The 22,812-nt window shown below is 40.9% G+C and overlaps 1 protein-coding gene across 2 annotated transcripts in view; it reads left to right on the plus strand.

The window, feature by feature from the left end:
- LOC124136025 (cadherin-like and PC-esterase domain-containing protein 1) overlaps positions 1-22,812 on the plus strand; it is a 117,055-nt gene that overhangs the window by 67,669 nt on the left and 26,574 nt on the right. For both annotated transcript variants that reach the window (XM_046501772.2, XM_046501771.2), the window contains exon 3: positions 22,195-22,339. In XM_046501772.2, coding sequence (XP_046357728.2) covers positions 22,195-22,339 — 145 coding nt within the window. The remainder of the gene's footprint in view (positions 1-22,194; positions 22,340-22,812) is intronic.

A 22,812-nucleotide genomic window follows, 5' to 3' on the forward strand; every position in this document is an offset into this window, starting at 1 on the left:
AATCCAGTGATGTCATAGGCACCACCTCAATCCAGTGATGTCAATGGCACAACCTCAATCCAGTGATATCATAGGCACCACCTCAATCCAGTGATGTCAATGGCACCACCTCAATCTTTTGCAGTATGTCATTGGAGCCACTTCAATCAAGTGATGTAAATGGCGCCATCTCAATCTGCACCAGTATTATGTCATTGATGCCTCTCATTGGTGCCATCTGTCAATACCAGTATGTCATTGGCACAATCTCATTCTATACCAATGATGTCAATGGCGCCATATCAGTCAGTACCAGTTCAATTTTGGTGAAATATATTCTTTAAAAACAAATAATGATATTTCCTTTGATTATCAGAAATGCAGTCTGTCATGAATATGTAAGTATATGGACATTTAATGTTATACACCTATTTATGGCATGGAAGAAGTCGCCCTTGATTGACTGTGTGTTCAGGCTGGGTAACACTGTGCAGGTGCTGTGCACAGTCTGCAGGAGACTTTATTCAAGTGTTCTGGGGTTGGATATCTGGGCTCTGGCAGAGAGAATACGGAACATGCATGGACCAGGCAGTCTGGTTATAATGTGGATTTTCCCATTTTCCATATCAGTCTGCACATTTATGCCTGCCCCTGTGTCCTGTCCGTGGGTAATGACTGGGGTTTACACCATCGGTTCTGTAAACAAACACTGTTTATTTCATGCACAGATCTGATGACTCTTTTTTTAACATTGATTGTCCCCCGCCGCGTGAAAGCGCGAAGCGGGGGATATAGTATTCACGACCGTCCGTACGTCCGTCCGTACGTCCCACCTGTTTATTGCCGCGATATCTCAAGAACTAAACACTGGATTGTCTTCATATTTGGAACTATGGTGTATATACAAATTCCGCAGACACCAGTCGGTTTTGGTGACCTTGACCCCATTTTCAAGGTCACAGCAGGAAAATCTGCTTTTGGAGTTGGAAAACGGTGTTGCCGCGATATCTCAAGAACTAAACACTGGATTGCCTTCATATTTGGAACTATAGTGTATATACAGACACCGCATACACCAGTCGGTTTTGGTGACCTTGATCCCATTTTCAAGGTCACAGCAGGAAAATCTGCTTTTGGAGTTGGAAAACGGTGTTGCTGCGATATCTCAAGAACTAAACACTGGATTGTCTTCATATTTGGAACTATGGTGTATATACAGACACCACATACACCAGTCGGTTTTGGTGACCTTGACCCCATTTTCAAGGTCACAGCAGGCAAATCTGTTTTTGGAGTTGGAAAACGGTGTTACCGCAATATCTCAAGAACTAATCGCTGGATTGTCTTCATATTTGGTACTATGGTGTATATACAGGCGGGGGACATTTCGTCACTTTGTGACAAATACTTGTTTTTTCTAAATTTTTATTAAGAATAAATTCTGCTGACACGACATAATATAATGACTTTGCCTGAAGGTTGTGTATAACACTGTCTAACCTAAAGGTGGGCAGGGGTGGCCCAGTCATCTCAGGAGCTGAAGTTAGCTGTGCAAAGTTGCGTCCATTGGGCACATGGGAAGCCTATGGATCAGGTTCGAATCCCTGTTGCCCTGATTATGATTGGTAAACGTCTGAGACCTGCATCACTTCGGGCTTTCAAGCTGACATGTCGCGATATAACTGGAACTGTTAACAGAGGCGGGAAACCCAACTCTCACTGAGCCTTAAGGCTATGTATAACACTGTGTTAGCCTAACAGCCATGTATAAATCTGTAGCTTGTTTGTGAACTGAAGTTGCAGTTACACAGCCCCAAACCCCCCCACCCCCCCCCCCCCCCCCCCCCCAGCAATAACCCAGCTATATAATGGCGATCTGTAAATAATTGAGTATGGGCCATACAATCCAGTGATTGGCGCCATGAGCATCAATCCGTGCAATTGGGATATAATAACATGCATCAACCAAATCAGTGAGCCTGACCACCCCGAATCCGTTAGTTGCCTCTTACAACAAGCATAGTCACCTTTTATGGGAATCGTGGGTTGCTGAAGACCCATTCCACCCCTTATCTTCACGGGTTTCCAGGCCAGTAAAGAAACTGTAACTGGTTCCACACAGTGGAACTTGTCAGCAATGGCAGACATATCACACACTACATAACGTATTATTTCTAGGAATTCCATTCGAACTGTCCTGATTGCTAAATTGTGATTTGTAGCTCTGTAGTTAAGAAAGGATCAAAAGAATGCTCTGTAAGTTTGAAACAAGCCATGGTCTGTTACATTAATAGGTGAGTGAAAGACTTCACTGATTCTACAGCTTTTGAGTAGATAAGGTTTGGACTTCTGACACTTATAATGGTGTGAATTAACTTCCGTATCTAATCTTCAGAAATAACATATCAGTTGATTGGTTCACTGCCGCCATGAGAAGAATTTTTGTCCACTCACAGCAGTTAGAATTAGACTGGTGAAAAAGGTTTGAGTGAGCAAGTGGGGTTTAACGCCGCTTTTAACAGTATTCCAGTTATATCACAGTGTGTCACGGAATTCGAACCCACAATCATAGGTTTCTGGTGTGCCTAAGAGACGCAACTCTGCACAGCGAATCACAGCGCCTCAGATGACTGGGACACCCATGCCCTCGAAAAATATTTGATATTAAGGTGCAATTCAAACTTTGATGTCGGACACAAGTCTTAATTCTTTAGGATTCGGGAAGAAGGATTTAAAAGTCGTCAAGTTCTCCATCCGACAAAATCAACGTACAGGTCTTACAGTTCAGGGCCCCTTTCCACGAAGCAATCTTAGCGCTAAGATGATCATAACTTCCATACTTTGACATAGGTTTACGATAGTCTTACTGCTAAGATCGCTTTGTGGACGAGGCCCTGGGCGGTAACAGGTCATCATTTAGCTCTGAATATGAACAGCATCATGGTACACTGAGCTGTCATAATGTGGTGTATGCTCCCCAGGGAGATAAGAATGAAAATTGAGTCCGCACATAGAAGATGAACAATCACTACAGGGTAAACAGAGGCACATTTCAAACATAGTCACCTGCCTAAGTCACTTGCCTTAGTCACGTGCCTAAGTCATTTGCCTAAGTCAAGTGCCTAAGTCATTTGCCTAAATCACGTCCCTAAGTCACTTGCCTAAGTCACGTGCCTAAGTCATTTGCCTAAATCACGTGCCTAAGTCATGTGCCTATTTTATTTGCCTAAGTCACTTGCCTAAGTCACTTGCCTAAGTCACTTGCCTAAGTCACATGCCTAAGTCACTTGCCTACGTCATTTGCCTAAGTCACTTGCCTAAGTCACGTGCCTAAGTCACTTGCCTAAGTCACGTGCCTAAGTCACGTGCCTAAGTCATTTGCCTAAATCACGTGCCTAAGTCACGTGCCTATTTTATTTGCCTAAGTCACGTGCCTAAGTCACTTGCCTAAGTCACTTGCCTAAGTCACGTGCCTAAGTCACTTGCCTAAGTCACTTGCCTAAGTCACTTGCCTAAGTCACTTGCCTAAGTCACTTGCCTACGTCATTTGCCTAAGTCACTTGCCTAAGTCACTTGCCTAAGTCACTTGCCTAAGTCACGTGCCTAAGTCACATGCCTAAGTCACTTGCCTAAGCCACTTGCCTAAGTCACATGCCTAAGTCACTTGCCTAAGTCACGTGTCTAAGTCACTTGCCTTGTGTTACATGTGCTTCAGTATGGGGCATGGCTGAAGCCCTAGAAACTAGGAGTCAAAGCACTGAACACAGTCCCCACAACTCTCCCCGACCAATCTGGCCTGATGTGTGACCTTAGCGCTGTACACAGGACCATGTGCCAACACATTTCAAAACTGCACAGCAGAATTTGAAAATTTGAAAGATTGAATTTGTTTTTTAGAAGTTATTACAAGTAGTTCGATAACAACAAATGTGCACACTCTTAAGAACTCCATGGAATGCTACACCTTTATAACACCGGTACACTTTAATGTGTAGATAAAAGAGGGGGAATTTAAGTCTATGCGCATATGAAAAAAGAATCTGTGATTTGGTGGCAATTTATTTTCTTATTTATCCATTTGGGTCACTGATCATGATTAGGGAAAGACAACCATCTGATTACAGTTAAAATACAGGCTACATTTAGCATGCCAAGCATGTGAATCTGGCAGGTTCAATTGGTCAGGGCTAGAAATATGTTTTTGTGGCACGGTATGAGCATTCCTTGGTCAGCTGGTCAGTCCGGCGGCAGGTGTTCAGAAACAGATGGAAACACTTGTTAGTGTAACATGAAGCTCATATTCTGTTACCGTCAGACCTCCAGTGTTACCCAGGACCTTCAGTGTCATCAATCTGATAACACTTTCTGAATTACGTTTTACGCAGATTTTAACAGTTTTCTAGTAGGGCTGGGACGAGTCCGAACTTACTGCCCGCTTACCCGACCCTACCCAGGTACCTGCTGCAAGTCTCAAGATTTGGGTACAAAATGTCCAATTGAGAACTGTTTTACTGGAGCCCTGGCAAAAACTATTTAGATACACGTATGAAACGATATGATCATGCACACATTGAAGTTGACTGATAATATATCTTCAACCAAACCAAAAGTCAGGAATGTGTACATTATAAGTCAGAAAGAAATGCGAACATTATCGACTTGTAGTGTAACCATACAGTTAAAGTGTTATTGTCTTTACACAATATATGATATGATACCAGGGTCTGGGTAGTCCTGTGGGTACCCAAGTTACCCGTCTCAGCCCTATTTTCTAGCAATATCATGAGAGTGAGTGAGTGAGTGAGTTTGGTTTTATGCCGCTTTTAGCAATATTCCAGCAATATCACGGCGGGGGACACCAGAAATGGGCTTCACACATTGTACCCATGTCGGGAATCGAACCCGGGTCTTCGGCGTGACGAGCGAACGCTTTAACCATTAGGCTGCCCGATCGCCCCCAATATCACGAGAGGGGGATGGAATGGCAAACTGAAACAGCGATAAGCCGATACATTAATCACGAGGTTAAACTTCATCCCTCCTAGTTCTGTAGATGATGATGATGATGATGATGACGACGACGACGACGGAGTCGATGATGATGATGATGAAGATGATGATGATGACGATGATGATGATGATGATGATGATGATAACGACAGAGACGATGACAATGATGATGACGACGACGGAGACGATGACAATGATGATGACGACGACGGAGGCGATGATGATGATGATGATGATGATGATGATGATGATGATGAAATTTGGTTTATTAAATTTTGGATTCAAATATTTTCAAAAGCCTTTTGCACAACATCTAGGAGAGGTAGTCAAGAGGATCAGCATGTATTTTCCGTCTTAAATATGTTTTTTCTAACATGTTAAGACTATTATCTGTGTGTATTGATGATAAAGACCATGAAAAAGTGTCCTTGAATCCTTCCTCGCCAATGCTTCAAGCCTGTGTTATCCAGTGAGCAAATGGAGACATAAATGTAGGCAAATATATCTGTAGAGTTATCTACCTTGTTGACTTTAAGCGATAAAGGCTACGGGCTAAGATCACTGTGTTGAACTATTCCCAGATGTTGGGTGATGAATGGATGTGTTGACTGGATGACTGATGATGAATTTTTGCAGAGATAATATTCATTTTATAAAACACCAAGCATTTCTACTTCATGGAGCCCATGGGGATTCTGGGATTGAATAGAAGTCCCACATTTCCCCTACTTCTTTCTTGAGTGATCCAGAGATAGAATAGGTCCCCTGTACCCCATGCTTGTCTCCTTGTAGGGATCCAGGGATAGAATAGGTCCCCTGTACCCCATGCTTGTCTCCTTGTAGGGATCCGGGGATAGAATAGGTCCCCTGTACCCCATGCTTGTCTCCTTGTAGGGATCCAGGGATAGAGGGATAGAATAGGTCCCCTGTACTCCATGCTTGTCTCCTTGTAGGGATCCAGGGATAGAATAGGTCCCCTGTACCCCATGCTTGTCTCCTTGCAGGGATCCAGGGATAGAATAGGTCCCCTGTACCCCATGCTTGTCTCCTTGTAGGGATCCAGGGATAGAATAGGTCCCCTGTACCCCATGCTTGTCTCCTTGTAGGGATCCAGGGATAGAGGGATAGAATAGGTCCCCTGTACTCCATGCTTGTCTCCTTGTAGGGATCTGGGGATAGAATAGGTCCCCTGTACCCATGCTTGTCTCCTTGTAGGGATCCGGGGATAGAATAGGTCCCCTGTACCCCATGCTTGTCTCTTTGTAGGGATCCAGGGATAGAATAGGTCCCTTGTACCCATGCTTGTCTCCTTGTAGGGATCCAGGGATAGAACAGGTCCCCTGTACTCCATGCTTGTCTCCTTGTAGGGATCCGGGGATAGAATAGGTCTCCTGTACCCCATGCTTGTCTCCTTGTAGGGATCCGGGGATAGAATAGGTCTCCTGTACCCATGCTTGTCTCCTTGTAGGGATCCGGGGATAGAATAGGTCCCCTGTACCCCATGCTTGTCTCCTTGTAGGGATCCAGGGATAGAATAGGTCCCCTGTACCCCATGCTTGTCTCCTTGTAGGGATCCAGGGATAGAATAGGTCCCCTGTACCCCATGCTTGTCTCCTTGTAGGGATCCGGGGATAGAATAGGTCTCCTGTACCCATGCTTGTCTCCTTGTAGGGATCCAGGGATAGAATAGGTCCCCTGTACCCCATGCTTGTCTCCTTGTAGGGATCCGGGGATAGAATAGGTCTCCTGTACCCATGCTTGTCTCCTTGTAGGGATCCAGGGATAGAATAGGTCCCCTGCACCCCATGCTTGTCTCCTTGTAGGGATCCAGGGATAGAATAGGTTCCCTGTACCCCATGCTTGTCTCCCTGTAGGGATCCAGGGATAGAATAGGTCCCCTGTACCCCATGCTTGTCTCCCTGTAGGGATCCAGGGATAGAATAGGTCCCTTGTACCCATGCTTGTCTCCTTGTAGGGATCCGGGGATAGAATAGGTCTCCTGTACCCATGCTTGTCTCCTTGTAGGGATCCGGGGATAGAATAGGTCCCCTGTACCCCATGCTTGTCTCCTTGTAGGGATCCAGGGATAGAATAGGTCCCCTGTACCCCATGCTTGTCTCCTTGTAGGGATCCAGGGATAGAATAGGTCCCCTGTACCCCATGCTTGTCTCCTTGTAGGGATCCGGGGATAGAATAGGTCTCCTGTACCCATGCTTGTCTCCTTGTAGGGATCCAGGGATAGAATAGGTCCCCTGTACCCCATGCTTGTCTCCTTGTAGGGATCCGGGGATAGAATAGGTTCCCTGTACCCCATGCTTGTCTCCCTGTAGGGATCCAGGGATAGAATAGGTCCCCTGTACCCCATGCTTGTCTCCCTGTAGGGATCCAGGGATAGAATAGGTCCCTTGTACCCATGCTTGTCTCCTTGTAGGGATCTGGGGATAGAATAGGTCCCCTGTACCCCATGCTTGTCTACTTGTAGGGATCCAGTGATAGAATAGGTCCCTTGTACCCGTGCTTGTCTTGTTTAGTGTGGGCCAGGACCGAAGACGTAGAGACTCTTAGGAGTTGCGCACCCGAAAATGGTCACCAATCCAACTACTCTCTGCGATCAACATAGCTTAATTTCACCTGATTTCTGATCTGTGTGCTGTATACAGGACCTTGTGCAGCATGCTTATATATCTAGCCTCAGTCATTATTTAACATGTCTTGAAGCCATGATAATCTAGCACTTTGTTTACAAAGGGTTGAAATGCTGACTAAACAGTTTTGTCGTAGTCGGTTTCAGTGGACTCTCAACACATCCCTGATAAGATTAATCTTGGCTAATTGGGGTGTGTGTATAGGGATTAATTGACCATATGGAGCTCGTGCGCACACTTGAAAGATTACACTTCTTATCTTTCACATCAACTGTCTGTTAACAAGGATTTCATTAGTCAAAAGAAACTATACATGTCAATTATTTTGCAAAACAAATTAATTTGCAGATATCTGATTTGAAAAGACTTCCCAGATGTTTTTTCACACCAATCTGCAAATACTGTGAACACTTTGCACCAAGTTACATAAAACAGATATTGATTTGGTTGAAAAAGGATATTTTCCCTGCCATGTTAAAAATGATTTGAGGAAAATGTATTGGTTTTTGAAACTAATGCTTCATCAAATTTGACAGGTTCTGGAAATTTGAATTAGTGGTGTTTTGATGAGGTGAGATAATGTTTTTGCTGACATCAAGATGAAGCTTGATGATGGCTCATGCAGAGTCATCTCCCTTGTCGAGCACCAGAGCAAGCTCCTTCCCAGCGCGTGACACCTTCGTTACACTCTCGGTAACATCGTTGCCACCAGCATGGGCGCGGCCATTACAAGAATCTTGAAATTTGCCCTCTAACCCCAAATGTAGTAACGTTCATACTTTTGTTTATGTGTTTGGGAATGCCATCATATTTCATTTTGAAAAAGTTTAATTCTGACCATGTTTTCCAGATGAATTTACTTTGTTGTTTGTAGAATCAGATTGGTTGGAGATTGCAGACTAACAGAAAATCAACCAACGTCTCCCTTACATTCTTAATATATCAATTACATGATAGTTTTAATGAAATAGAAATTCAAATTGACAAGCAAAGAACAGTAATTTAGCAGCAGTAAGTGTATTCAGCGTCACGACAGTCATCACTTGTTTGTAAACATAACGATCATTCGGGTGCGATTTCAACTCCAAGCATAGTTGGGGCCACCTATCACAGTGGGGAGTTTTGACTGGTGGCAGCGATAGTATAGAGAGCTCTGCGAACTGGCTTACACTGTGAGGAGCCTGGCACCAGAGTACCATAGGTGAATGGAGTGCCATTCTGGTGGAGAGTTATCTGCCCCTACCTCCATCTGTCGTCTTGAGTTGATGATACATTAATATTTTCATAATTTGGGACATTTTCCAAAGAACTATAATATCAGGGATCTATGGTATTAGGAAACTGATTTTTTTGTTTAATTACTTGCAGATATCATTGATACGTACATTTATGATCCTGCAACTATATTTTCATAGATATCTTTTCTTTGCATGTTTTTGTACGATTAAGATTAAGTCAAACGGCTTTCTGGAAAAGGTGTGTTTTGTGATGTGACACCTCGTGTTTAGAAATCGTGTAATTATTTTGAATATATTTCACCAAATGGGTTGTAATAGTATTGTATGTTTACTTCCACAAACAAGATCAACTGAATCACAGTAAACATTTCAGAATGTATAAGGGTTTAGGATGCACAAAAAGAATAGGTGCACCCCCGGCACTCCAGGTACCCCCAGCAAGCCCTGGCATCCCCGGCATCCCCGGCATCCCTGGCACCCCCTTGCATCCCCCTCTAGAATCATGTATGATGAGGAAAGAAGTATTTTGACTTTAATTTTATTTTGATGATCTTGATGTCGATATCAGTGTTCAAGCTGTGTGCAAGTGAAGACTGCGACGTGTTAGAGAAGTGAAGATGTGAGTTATCTCCCCTGGCGGGCATTCAAATCTAACTAATCACAACCTGACTCAAGTACCCGATTTCAGTTTAATATGCCACACATTCGATTCCACATCTTTTCCACCCAGCATCCTATAAGTCGAGATGTGTCCAGAAACTCTACTGTTTCCCTTCCTTGTTAGAGAAGTGAAGACACGATTTTTCCCTGTCGGAGTCCTTGAGTCCATCAGAGCCTGACACGTGCTCAGGTCATTAAATACCTTACATTCAGGGAACCTATTTCAACTCTGCAAGCAACCAGTACACTGCACAGCCTGATTTGAACTATCCTGAACATAACAAAATCTGTGAGGTCCACAGAATGCTTTCAAAAACTCTTAGTCAGAATCTGTCCCAAATTCAGACTTCTAGGACTGGAGTCTGTCAAAGCTGTCAAACGCATGTCAAAAGAAAACTCCTGTGTTCTGTAGTGTGAGTTGATGTGACGAGATTGCATAAAAACATCCAGTGTTGGAGAACAGAGTGGTTGAATTGAGTATCAATCTTCTGACGACTGATGCTTGTCAGTGAATACAGCACTCACGTCTTAAAAGTGGCCTAACTGATACATCTTCTGAAAAACAATTCAGGCCAAACCAGGTTAAAAACTTGTTTTATGGGAAATGTTTTTTAAATGAAAAAAGGGAATTTGTTCAAGTGCTCAATCTAGAATTCTTAAAATATATAGTTCTGCACAGAATTGATGCCTGTCACATGTTTTAGCTTTGTGGACATGGTTAATCTTTTTCTTCAAATATATGAACTTTTTCCATCTGAACATTCTTGTTGTTCACTTTGTTGAAAGCACAGCGCAAACAGCTATGTCACCTACAAAGTTATCGTCAGTGACTTGACAATTATAATATTATCCTTGACAAGCTTGAAGGACCTTTTCCAATTGTTACACTTTGGTAAAGTTTACAATCGTTACACTTAGGTAAAAATGGCAAAAGAAACTTTCAAAATGTACAAAAAAAAAAGGATTTTCGTTCTTTTGTTCGACTGTGTTTACCGACATTTCGAGTGTTTAGGCAATGGGCTCATGAAACACACAATTTGCTGCCCCAGTAGAGAATGAGTCAATGGCTATATTTCTTTCACATCAATTATGGCTCTGAATTGAATTTAGAGTATCCTGAACTAGCCACCCTTACTTGAAATACAAAACCATCGGCCAATTGTATTTTTTAATGCAAAGATGTTTTGGTTTTTTTAAATGAGGACAGGTTCTGTAAAGCAATAAATAATTTGGTCTGACATTGATAAGATTACTTTTAGAAATTAAATCTTCATATATCTTCAAACTCTAGACTAACATCTAGTTTTTGAAATGAACATATAGAAAAAAAGAGTTGTTAAATTATCTTAATAGACATATAATAGAAAGGAGCCCAGAGACTTTCTTCATTTTCAGATGCAGTTCTCTAGACTTGCCAAACATTATAGACTTGCATGGGCTGTATTGGATATGTTTGTTTCAGGGTCTGGATGACAGACTAGTATCAATTAATCTTACCCCCTAGCATACAGCGTTTGTACATTAGACAATGGGAACATGGTGACCCCACCTTCTTGATGATAGACTTTAAGATTAAACACCATCAATATGAACAGGCTGTCCCTGACTGTACATTTCACGGCGTAGACCTTTGAATACCAGCACCTGGCCAATTACAACCCTTTGCCTTTCAACCACCCAGGATCATTTTCCTTAAAACCTGTTCTCCTCACAGATACAGGGGCTGGAAAGGTCAAGGTATTGTCCTTCCTCAGGGCCCTAAGGGGCTCTGGTGAACTCTGGTCTTGGTCAGTCAGTTGTGTCCATCATAATTAGCTTTACTTTACAAATATTGTGTCGCCATGTTATCATGTTGGTCTTTGTAAAGGTGCAGTTAGACTTGCACAAGTCTCTAAGGCAATAATTATTAGTTTAAGTTCTAGATTATGTAAATAATAAGAACAAGTTGTCACTATAAGAGACTGGAATCTTTGTACTGTCCACATATCTAGACTTGCCTGTTAGGAGGAGGTGAGGTGAAATGGGGTTAAACGTCGCGTCCAAGATTATTGCACTTATATAGCGACGTGCATGTACGTGTGTGTGTTTGTGTGGCTGCTTGTACTAGTCCGGACTGATGCCGATTTATAGTGCTAGCTCACTGAGATACCATGCCGCAGTTTAACATGAATACCCCACGCAGACACAGTATACTGACTCCGAGCCGACCAGTCCCTGTTTTAGCCCCTTAAAGCCGAGCGCCAGACAGGGTAACAACAAGTACCATCTTTTAACGTCTTTTGGTATGACGCGGTTGGGAATCGAACCCCGGAGCTTCCGCTCTCCGGGTGGACGCTCTACCACAAGACCACGGAGGCGGTCCTATTAGGAGGATAGAATTACTACACATCCATGGACTTTTCTAGTGGCCCAGTGGGAAAGTGTGTGCCTGTCACATGAACTTCCTTGGTTCCATCCCAACATGGGTTCAATGTGTGAATTGTGAAGCCCCTTCTTAAACCCTCAACCTGTGAGTTGCCAGGAATATTGCTCAAATCTAGGTCCGACAGTCTCTGAACCATATTATTTCTTCTTTTGCCTAAGGGGGCGGTGGGGTAGTCCAGTGGTTAAAGCGTTCGCTCGTCAATCCGAAGGCCCGGGTTCGATTCCCAACATGGGTACAATGTGTGAAGCCCATTTCTGGTGTCCCCCGTCGTGATATTGTTGTAATGTTACTAAAAGCAGCGTAAAACCATACTCACTCACTCACTCTTTCGCCTAACCATACTGTTATAATATAGTCCTAAACGAAGCAAGTCTAGATTTTTACACGGATTCCTGTTCTGAATCTCCTATCTCAATGGGACTCTTTTTCAGTTTGGATATATGGGCTTGTTTCTATCAAAATTATATGTTTTCACAGACTAAGCAGTAAGTCTAGGTAAAACCCAACTCACTAACTCTTTCATAGTTGAATATAACATAGTTGATTGCTGTAAGATCTGTGTTAACTGGTTGAATGAGTTGGGTTTCGTGTGGCTTTTGTGAGTGTAGAAGGGTGTGGAGTCATCCCACAGATGACATCCTTACCTTGTCCGCTTGCTGACGGGGTTAACCTCTTTGGTCATGTGGACAAGGCGTCCGACCTCGGATCAGAAGGTCCGTGGTTCGAATCCCATCACGGGACTCGGACATTTTATGGCCGCTACATGAGCATTTCATTTATGTCATGGTATATCAGCTTACTGTTTGTTTGGTTGTTGTTGAATGCCGCACTCAGCAATATTCCAGCAACATGATGGTGGCATGAAACAAACTGAGTCTGGATCAGACAATCCAGTGATTGACATCATGAGATATGATGACATGCATCAACCAAGTCAGCAAGCCTGAACACCCGATCCCATTAGTCGCCTCTTATGACAAGGATAGTCGCCTCTTCTGGCAAGCATGGGTTGCTGAAGACCGATTCTACCCCGGATCTTCACGGATGGACCATTGGTGTAGTGTTGACACACCAGCTATGAATTGCACCCATGTTCATCAGTATTGACGAGAGTCAAACAGCTACCATATTTGTTTGGCCTTACAGTAAATATCCCTAATTTACAGAATAATGTTACTCCTTCATAATCATGGACATAGATCACGGAGAGAAAAGTAAGCGTCCGATATGTTTCACTGTTAAATAAATTACTGGTACACATATTTCATGTCCCAACGCATGCTCCCAGGCCATAATAAATTGATAATTATGTTTCATCCCTGACCACCAAAAAACCCATCTCACATGATTTTTTTGGTCTCCAGTACAAACAAGAGAATTTGCTTTGTGTCTTCCCTTCTTACTTTGTTTGTTGAAGTGAGTAAGTGAGTATTGTTTTACGCCACTTTTAGCAATATTCCAGCAATATCACGGCAGGGGACACCAGAAATGTGCTTCACACATTGTACCCATGTCAGGAATCGAACCTGGGTCTTCGGCGTGATGAGCAAATGCTTAACCACTAGGCTACCCAACCGCCCCTTGCTTGTTGAAATACTGAACATATCTAAGTTTGTATGGACCACATCCTGTGAATGTAAACAATGCTTTGGATAGTTTCTTAAAAAAATTATGTGTGAAAGAATTGCCTCCTGCCCAATATTTTTGAATATATTGATGAAATTAAAATAATTAATTTATTGTGTCCTTATTGCCATTCCATTATTTTTCTCAATCAGTATACATCCACACCCCTCAGACATACGATCCAGCTGGCCCGGGGGTATGTGACACATGAGCAATACTTGTGGTCAAGTGCTGGACACGGCCAGCTGGCCAGCTGTCAGACTGACCGGCAGACTGACCGGCAGGCATGGAGGTCCCTGCGCCTTCTGTGTTCTCTGTAAACAAAGAGGGTGAGGGTTGGTACCTGCACGCTCAGCCTCAATGAAAACAAAGAGCTAAGGATGAAAGTTGTTAGAAGACAGCCTGTGGTCTGATTAGAGATATTGTATTCAATGTATTAGAAGCATGTCAAAGCACATCAAAGCACATCGAAGCACACGCTGCATTGAACATTTCAAAGATGGCTGCATAAGGCATGTGAAGAAACTTCAAATCACTGGTTACCTGTTGAAGCTGGGAGATGGAACAATATTATTAAAGGAGACAAATTAAAGTCTAGAAATGCAACCAGTGAAATGCATATTTTGTTTTGTCAGTTGTCTGAAATCAGTTGATTCCCTCGCACGACTGTACATGTAAATATCTTACAAATCTCCAGACTCGACTTGATTATTTACAGACCACTGTCATATAGATGGAATATTACTGAGTGTGGCATTAAACAACAAAGAAAACAAAACAAACAAAACTAAATGGATCAGGTGGTCAGGCTCGGTGACTTGGTTGATTGTGTGACATAATACCCAGACAGCATGGGATGTTGCTCATAATATCAATCACTGGTTGGTCTTGACTCAGATATTTACAGGCCACTGTCATATAGCTATGAGTGAGTGTGGTCTTAGCAATATTCCAGCAATATCACAGCGGGGACACCCGAAATGTTCTTCACACGTTGTACCCATGTGGGAATCGAACCCGGGTCTTCGGCATGACGAGCGAACGCTTTAACCTCAAGGCTACCCGACTGCCCCTCATGTAGCTGTGACATTGCTTAGTGTACTAATTGTATTTTGTTAGGGTTGGGTGGTTTGTTGGTTTGTTGTTTAACGCCGCACTCAGCAATATTCCAGCTATATGACGGCGGTCTGTAATAATCGAGTCTGGACCAGACAATCCAGTTATTAAATTCATGAGCATCGATCCGCGCAATTGGGATCGATGACATGCATCAACCAAGTCAGCGAGCCTGACCACCCGATCCCGTTAGTCGCCTCTTAAGACAAGCATAGTCACCTTTTACGGCAAGCATGGGTTGCTGAAGACCTATTCTACCCCGGCGTCTTCACGGGCTGTATTTTGTTATGGAAATATAGCCACTTAGTGTTTAAAAACTACAAATACAATAATAATGATAATATTACCTCGACCACTTATCAAAAGCAGTTTAGCGACCTTAACTGAGCATGTCTAATTTTAATGAAAGGGTGATAACTCTGTAATTTAAAGATGTCCCCGAAATGGTTATTTAGAATTACTGATAAAGGCATTTCATATAAAAGGGTAAAAATTATGCCAGTGAGATGAATTCATTGTCAAGAGTTGTGTCCCTTAGGCATGCCAGAAACCTCTGATCGTGGCTTTAAAACCACGATTTGCCCTTTTAATGTTTCTATGTCTGTCAGCACCATACCCAGGTTAATGTGTTTAACCAAAGTGGTAAATGTCTAAGGCCTGCATCACTTAGGGGTTTTCTCAAACTGACATGTCGTATATAATTTGATACCATTGTACTACAAGTGAGAGATTAAGATAGGATTTAGATACTAGCCTACTCAGTGTAACAGCCGAATTAGCCCAAGTCGATAATGAAAGGGAATACCCCTTTAAAACATGACCATCATCATGAGTGATTTTCAGATGTACTTAACACTTTATGTGGCAGACTAATGGCAGATGAAGTGACGATACGGCACACAGATAGTCCAGCCAACGTTAATGGCCAATAGCTTAAGTGCAGATTTTTGCTCGAGCTGTAATAGGGAAATAGCATTTCCATTGCTACATCCATCAGTGTAGTGCATACTGATAACCATTCGGTCATTATAGCTGTATTAATATTTAATAGAACTTGAAACATATGATAATTCTGTATGTCTTGGATGGTTAGATTCATGAATTAAAGACAAAACTCACTGACTGTGAAATGAAAGCTGTTTGAAATTATCCTTTTATCGTGAATCGGATAAGGATGGCCTATTAAGGTTGTCCTGCTTCATTATCTTAATGAGGTAATGCAAAAGTGTTTTTATTAATGGAGGTGGAGGATAATTGCTGGTTAATTATTAAGAGAGTAAATGAGTCCACTTGTTTACAGAACATATTAAAAAATGATTACTGGCTTAGTGCTTTGATGTATGACCTGTTTCTGTGTCGATAGTTTGGTGAGGTTGTCTGTAAAAGAGACATTGCTTTGCCAACATATTGGATACTTTTTGATTGGATTGTTTCTTCACCTGGGTTGTTTTCATTATATTTCGGGTGGTCGGGTAGCCTAGTGGTTAAAGCGTTTGATCGTCACGCTGAAGACCCGGGTTCGATTCCCGACATGGGTACAAAATGTGAAGCCCATTTCTGATGTCCCCCGCCGTGATATTGCTTGAATATTGCTAAAAGTGGCGTAAAACCATACTCACTCACTCACTCACTCATTATATTTCTTTCTTCCATGAAGATTTTTATTTCATTTCCAACCAGTCTTCAATCCACATTATCATACTTCCATGTCTGAATGTTAAGATGTGACTGGTTCACATGATCTTAGTAAAATACTATGTATCCCGCCTGGGAGGGGAATAAATTTGAGCAGGAGACTAAATCCCTTATACCCCACCATGAAGAAGTCAGGCTGCACGTGGATTTTTGAGCAGGAGAATAAATCCCTTTCCCTTCTAAGCCAAAAGCTGCACACTTTTTCCGAGTCAATGATAATCATGTGACATGGCACAAGTTAACTGCTGTTTTCTATCAATTTTGAAATTGTTTAAATTAAACATGTTAGTAAGATAAGTTCATTATAGCAGTATCACGAGGGGTACATGGGGTTTTAAGCATCCCTTAATAGGTTTTAACCAGTCAGGAAGACCCATTAAATACATGTACCCCACGGGATACAGATACAACTTATGATAACACAAGTGATGACACTGAAATATTGTTCAGGGAATAAATAGCCTCATAGGAACTGTCAGCAAAATTCATGCATATTTATCATCCAAACTACACTTAAAAGCCGAAGAGTGATGTGGACGATGAATAAGCATGAATTTAGCCAAAAATCCTGTGCTTGAATCAATAATTACGAGGGGGAGGGGGGAGTATAGCATTAAGAATGTTTTTCATATACCGGGTAGTATTAAAGTATTTACTACCCTCTCAGTGAGTGAGTATGGTTTTACGCCACTTTTAGCAATATTCTAGAAATATCACGGCGGTGGAATCCAGAAATGGGCTTCACACATTGTTCCCATGTCGGGAATCGACCCGGGTCTTGGGTATGACAAGCAAATGCTTTGACCACTAGGCTACCCGACCGCCCCACCCTCTCAGTGGTTTATATTAATGAACAAAGGAATGTCTCCAATCCCTAGTTTTGCTTTCTTCCTATATTGAGATAATCACTGTTAAATAACAAAAATGCCGTCCACAGTGGTACTATAAAAACCACTCACTCACTTGAAGGTTTAAGGTTAATAATCCCCTCAAGTGTACTGGCTGTGCCAGACAGCTTTGTCCACCAAGAAGATTAGTCTGTCCAGCTGTCCACTCTGATGACCGTAATCCCTGCTTGTCTGGCTAGCACTCGCTCCCACCAGTGTCTAATCCTGGGATTAAAGTTCAAGCCCGAATTACACGGAGGCACGTGTTCCAACATGGCATTTTCCTTACGGGCTGGATTGAAAATCTAATGATTTCTTTGGGGATTAGATTTAATGAAATTTCTCATCAGGAACACACAAGGAAGTACTCCAGTGTCATTATGCATGCTTTTTGTAATGGTTGTTGGGTTTAATTAGTGTTTTAGAGACAGAAAAAAATCAGGGTTATTTGGAAACAATTTTGTAAAATTTCATTTGGGTATTAGTCCATCTGAAGGGATAAGCTTGAAGACAGAACATAACAGTATTGACATTTATTTCCATGAGAGTTCCGAGCTGGAAGATGGTTAATGGCAGTCAGTAAAAAATTCTTGAAACACTTCTGATTATCAGACAGCCAGACTTTCTCCAAAAGGACTGTAGCACAACAGATTTTCCGTTTTGATTTTTGTGGGTGAGTGAGTGAGTTGGGTTTAACACCATTTTGAACAGTATTGCAGTTATATTATGGCATGCCAGCTTATGTGGAAGTGATGCAGGTCTCAAATGTTTACCATTTTTGGTGAAACTCTCAAGCATTGGCGTGGTGCTGACGAAACTAGAAACATGATTAGAACATCCTGGTGAAGAGGTTTACCATAGTTACCATATTAAAGACATGTGAAGATCCGGCGTAGAATTGACCTTCAGCAACCCATGCTTGTTGTAAAAAGTGACTATGCTTGTCCTAAGAAGCGACTGAAGGGATCGGGTGGTCAGGCTTGCTGACTTGGTTGATACATGTCATTGTATCCCAATTGCGTGGATCAATGCTCATAATGTCAATCGCTAGATTGTCTGGTCCAGACTCGATTATTTACAGACCGCCGTCAAATGGCTGGAATATTGCTGAGTGCGGCATTAAACAATAAACAACAACAACAACAGCAACAACAACAACAACAACTGTACTGTAGGCCATTGTAAACCAATAGTGTTGCACAATGAGTTCCCACGATGAAATTATGTTGCTTTATTCATTCATCATGAAAAAGGGGCGGTCGGGTAGCCTGGTGGTTAAAGCGTTCACTCGTCACGCCGAAGACCCGGGTTCGATTCCCGACATGGGTACATGGGTACATTTCTGGTGTCCCCCGCCGTGATATTGCTGGAATATTGCTAAAAGCGGCGTAAAACCAAACTCACTCACTCACTCACTTCTGGACAAAATGACTGACCATGTGGAGCAGTTAACAAGATTCTGGAGAGTAGAACCGTGCAGAGATTTATTATATTTGTGTCACTTTCTCTTGTACAAAACACATGCAAAATGTAAGAAATGTGTTTTTTACATTTAATTCATAATCTTTAAAAAGTCAACATTGTCAGTGCAAGAATGTCGGCTGAAGTGAGTCGCGCGTGTTGCCGTAACGTTACACAGCTCCATAAGCCAATTGTAAAGTTTTTGAACATAAACAAGTTGATGCAGACATGCATATCAACTGGATGGATGGATGGATGGATGGATGGATAAAGAATATTTATCAAGTTATTTATTTGGAATCTGAATACAGAATTCTGGAAAGCATATGGATGATCGATTGAAAGAATGAATGAATGAAAAGTATTACCAGCGACCAATGAAAAGCCAGGTTATTTATAGAAAAACTGTATTTCCCAAGAGCATTACAGAACATTTAATACCCTCTATCTGGCCTCCCTGAGGGGAAGAACAAGCCATATCTCCAAGGAGATGATTATGAATATAATGAAATTGTATCACAATTTTCTGTATTATATTACCACATAATCATTCAATCTGTCTTACAGCTCTGCAAAAAAAATGTTCGGTTCTCTGTTTTGAAGAAAAACATTGTATGCCTTGGAGCAGTAACCAAGTAAAATATTGTCTAACAAAATTGCCCCCAGCAAAGATCCTCCACCCCCCTCCTCATAATTTCATGCCGTCAGTACCACAAATTGCTCATTGTAAATTATGCACTTGAGAAATAAGACTGGAGCTACTTGCTAATATTAAACCTCCAGCCATCAGGCTCCTGTGCATTACTTACCAACAACTTATGTTTTTAGCTTCACAGATAGTGTCAAAAGAATTTGGTGGGAATTAAGATGGTAAACGAAAAACATTAAAGATATTTGTTATCTTCTTCAAAACTGATATGTAAACATGTGGCCATCTGTGTTCTGTTCCTAAAGCCGGTCTCGTTTTTTTGCAGTTTAATGTATTTTGGGCTAAAAAAATGTTTCTCGGCACATTTTTCCGAAAGTGATGATGGAGGAACATTATATATTTTTTTGGTACTAAGGATATCAACAAACACAACTGAGCATGAACTAAACATGGCTCTTTAATACCCTGTCAGTGTTCAAGGATGATAACAGAGCTAGTATGTTTTATGTGAAGATGGAAGTTTAAAAATATTTCCTTGTTGGCGGAATGAATTACTGACATGCAGGATTTATAGCCTGGCACTGATGGCTGAGAAAATTGTTCATTTTTAGCATATTAGAGTTATGAATATATATATAGTAGTAGTAGTAGTACTAGTAGTAGTAGTAGTAGTAGTAGTAGTAGTAGTAGTATCATCATCATCATTATCAGCAGCAGCAGCAGTAGTAGTAGTTGTAGTCTGGCACTGATGGCTGAGAAAAATGCCCATTTTTAGCCTAATAGAGTTATGAATAGTAGTGGTGGTAGTAGTAGTAGTAGTAGTAAGAGTAGTTCTAGTAGTTGTTGTGGTAGTAGTAGTAGTTGTAGTTGTAGTAGTAGTAGTTGTTGTAGAAGTAGTAGTTGTAGTAGTAGTAGTAGTAGTAGCAGTAGTAGTAGTTGTAGTAGTAGTAGTAGTAGTAGTAGTAGTAGTAGCAGCAGTAGTAGTAGTAGTAGTAGTAGTAGTAGTAGTAGTAGTAGAAGTAGTAGTAGTAGTTGTAGTAGTAGTAGTTGTAGTAGTAGTAGTAGTAGTAGTAGTAGTAGTTGTGAGGATCATCGTCAGTACGACCCAAGTTTTGTATACACTTTCTTCCTCCATCACCCCAGAACACATACAAGCAGCTGAATATAATAATCTACACGTCAAACAACCCAACATATCTTGCGTAATACCTCAATCAGCAAGTGATTAATTCTCATCTAATGACAGGTTGTGTTTTTCAAGTGTTGCTGACATTTACTCAAAAAGTGCCGCATGAACATATAGAAATACTGATATTTTATGAAATATGTTTTGTCCATCTGGGGATGTATTTAAATATTAAATATGATTAATAATTTAAGGCATCATCAAATATGCTAAGTGAGAGGAGATCTGGCCTGCTTGAAATGATTTAGCTTAATAGCCAACACAATTTATGAATAATTAAGAAATATCCTCTACTTGCTACTAGTCAAAAACCAGGAGATGACTAAAAAGTTCTCCCGGAATTGATATCGTTAAGTAAGTTTGCAGTTATAGAACAAGAACCATCCTAAATGAGTTTTTAACAACACATTCTCCTTTTTCCAATGAGTGCTCATATAACGTCATTCGGCATCCACACTATCGTCTTCATTATTCATGATCATAGTTAAGTCTTTGCACAGATATTGCTGCTATAAAAAGATCATTGATTTTCAACTATCATTAATCTGGAAAATATTTCGAAAAACAACATTTTATATTATCCTAATAAAAAAATGAAAAATAATTAGACTTTTCTTTCTGAAGCCAGTGAAAACATTATGTCTGAATAATGTACCACATTTTCAAGTTTGTTAATTGATTTGTTTCTTAGGAAGCAAGATCGGCTATTCTGATGATGAAATGAGCTTATTCTTCTGTACCTAATTTTTATTGACATTATTCATGAGCATCTAAACTGGGGGGCAAAAGACAGTATACACTTGAAAATTGAATTTGACCAATAAATACAAATGTTATCAAAACGTTACTCGTCGCCAAAACACGACAAACTTAAACCAAAATACAATTGTGATACCCATAAACAAATAAACATCCATATATATAGAAAATATATATATAATATATATAATGTTGTTATTTGCTTGTGTTGGTGAATTTGTGAATATTGTGAATATATATATATATATACACCAACACAAGCAAACTTTGAGCCATCAGAGTGAGTGAGTGAGTGAGTGAGTGAGTGAGTGAGTGAGTGAGTATGGTTTTACGCCACTTTTAGCAAAATTCCAGCAATATCACTGCGGGGGTCACCAGAAATGGGCGTCACACATTGTACCCATGACGGGAATCGAACCCGGGTCTTCGGCGTGATGAGCGAACGCTTTAACCACTAGGCTACCCCACCGCCCCTGAGCCATCAGAGGTTACCTGTAAAAGATTTGTAATCATGTGATATTCTAACCACCATTTTTCATAGCACTCATAGTTATAAATGCTTCCAAAGCCAAACCAGTGATTTTCATGTGGTTATGATTATTTGGAATGCGAGAAACAAAAGGAACAAAAATAGAATGTTCTTTCATTTGAGGTAAGGTTTGTTTCAAACCTCTTGAAAAAACTATGTTTTCCAAGTATTAATCATATCAAACATAGAAATTCTTCATTTATTTTGCTTCCCTGTTGCTAATTCAAGGTCTGGCTCATTTGTAAACAAGAAAACAAATGATGCGTCCGGAACACCATGTTTGTGGTGTGGAATATCGATAAGTCATCCTTCATGTTTTTTGTTGGCAGCTGGAAGAGCAGTCGCTGCCCCTGAAGACCTCCCCAATTGTAATCCTAGCCGAGGGTTCTCTATCAGCTGTGAAACATGAGGTTCCGCTCCTTGAGTCAGCCTTCTCACAACTCGGAGCCAAAGTCAAGTTCAAAGTCATCGAAGGTATTCATTATTTATGGGTTTGAATTTTCTAGAATCTAAATATAATAAAAAAAAAAATTCAATTTATCTTCTTTTATGTATTGTAATTCAAATTTGTTTTTTGTCAAATCTGTACCTATTGTGTTAGATTGTAAAAAAATATTTGTTCACAGTACATGTATGAGACTAACATGTAGTCCCAGAAAAAAGTTATCTTAAAAAAAATCCATTATACACAGTAAAAAAAAAATCCAAAAAGAAGCTAAGAACACTTTCAAAACATTCTAGACTTAGTTGGGAATCCTTTTGAAGTTATCCTCTTGGGTATGGGAGCTAGACTCATAATTCATGTATCAAAATTATGTATTCTTTATATTGTTTAGTTCTGTTATTGTCATCAACTTTACTTTTACAGACCATCACTAGTAATATGTTCTGAGCATTTGAGATAGAAATCTAAAGGTACCAGTAATACAATCTAAGTAAATATGATT

Source organism: Haliotis rufescens, unplaced genomic scaffold (assembly GCF_023055435.1).
Source record: "Haliotis rufescens isolate VD_foot unplaced genomic scaffold, xgHalRufe1.0.p SCAF_44, whole genome shotgun sequence".
NCBI lineage: Eukaryota > Metazoa > Mollusca > Gastropoda > Lepetellida > Haliotidae > Haliotis > Haliotis rufescens.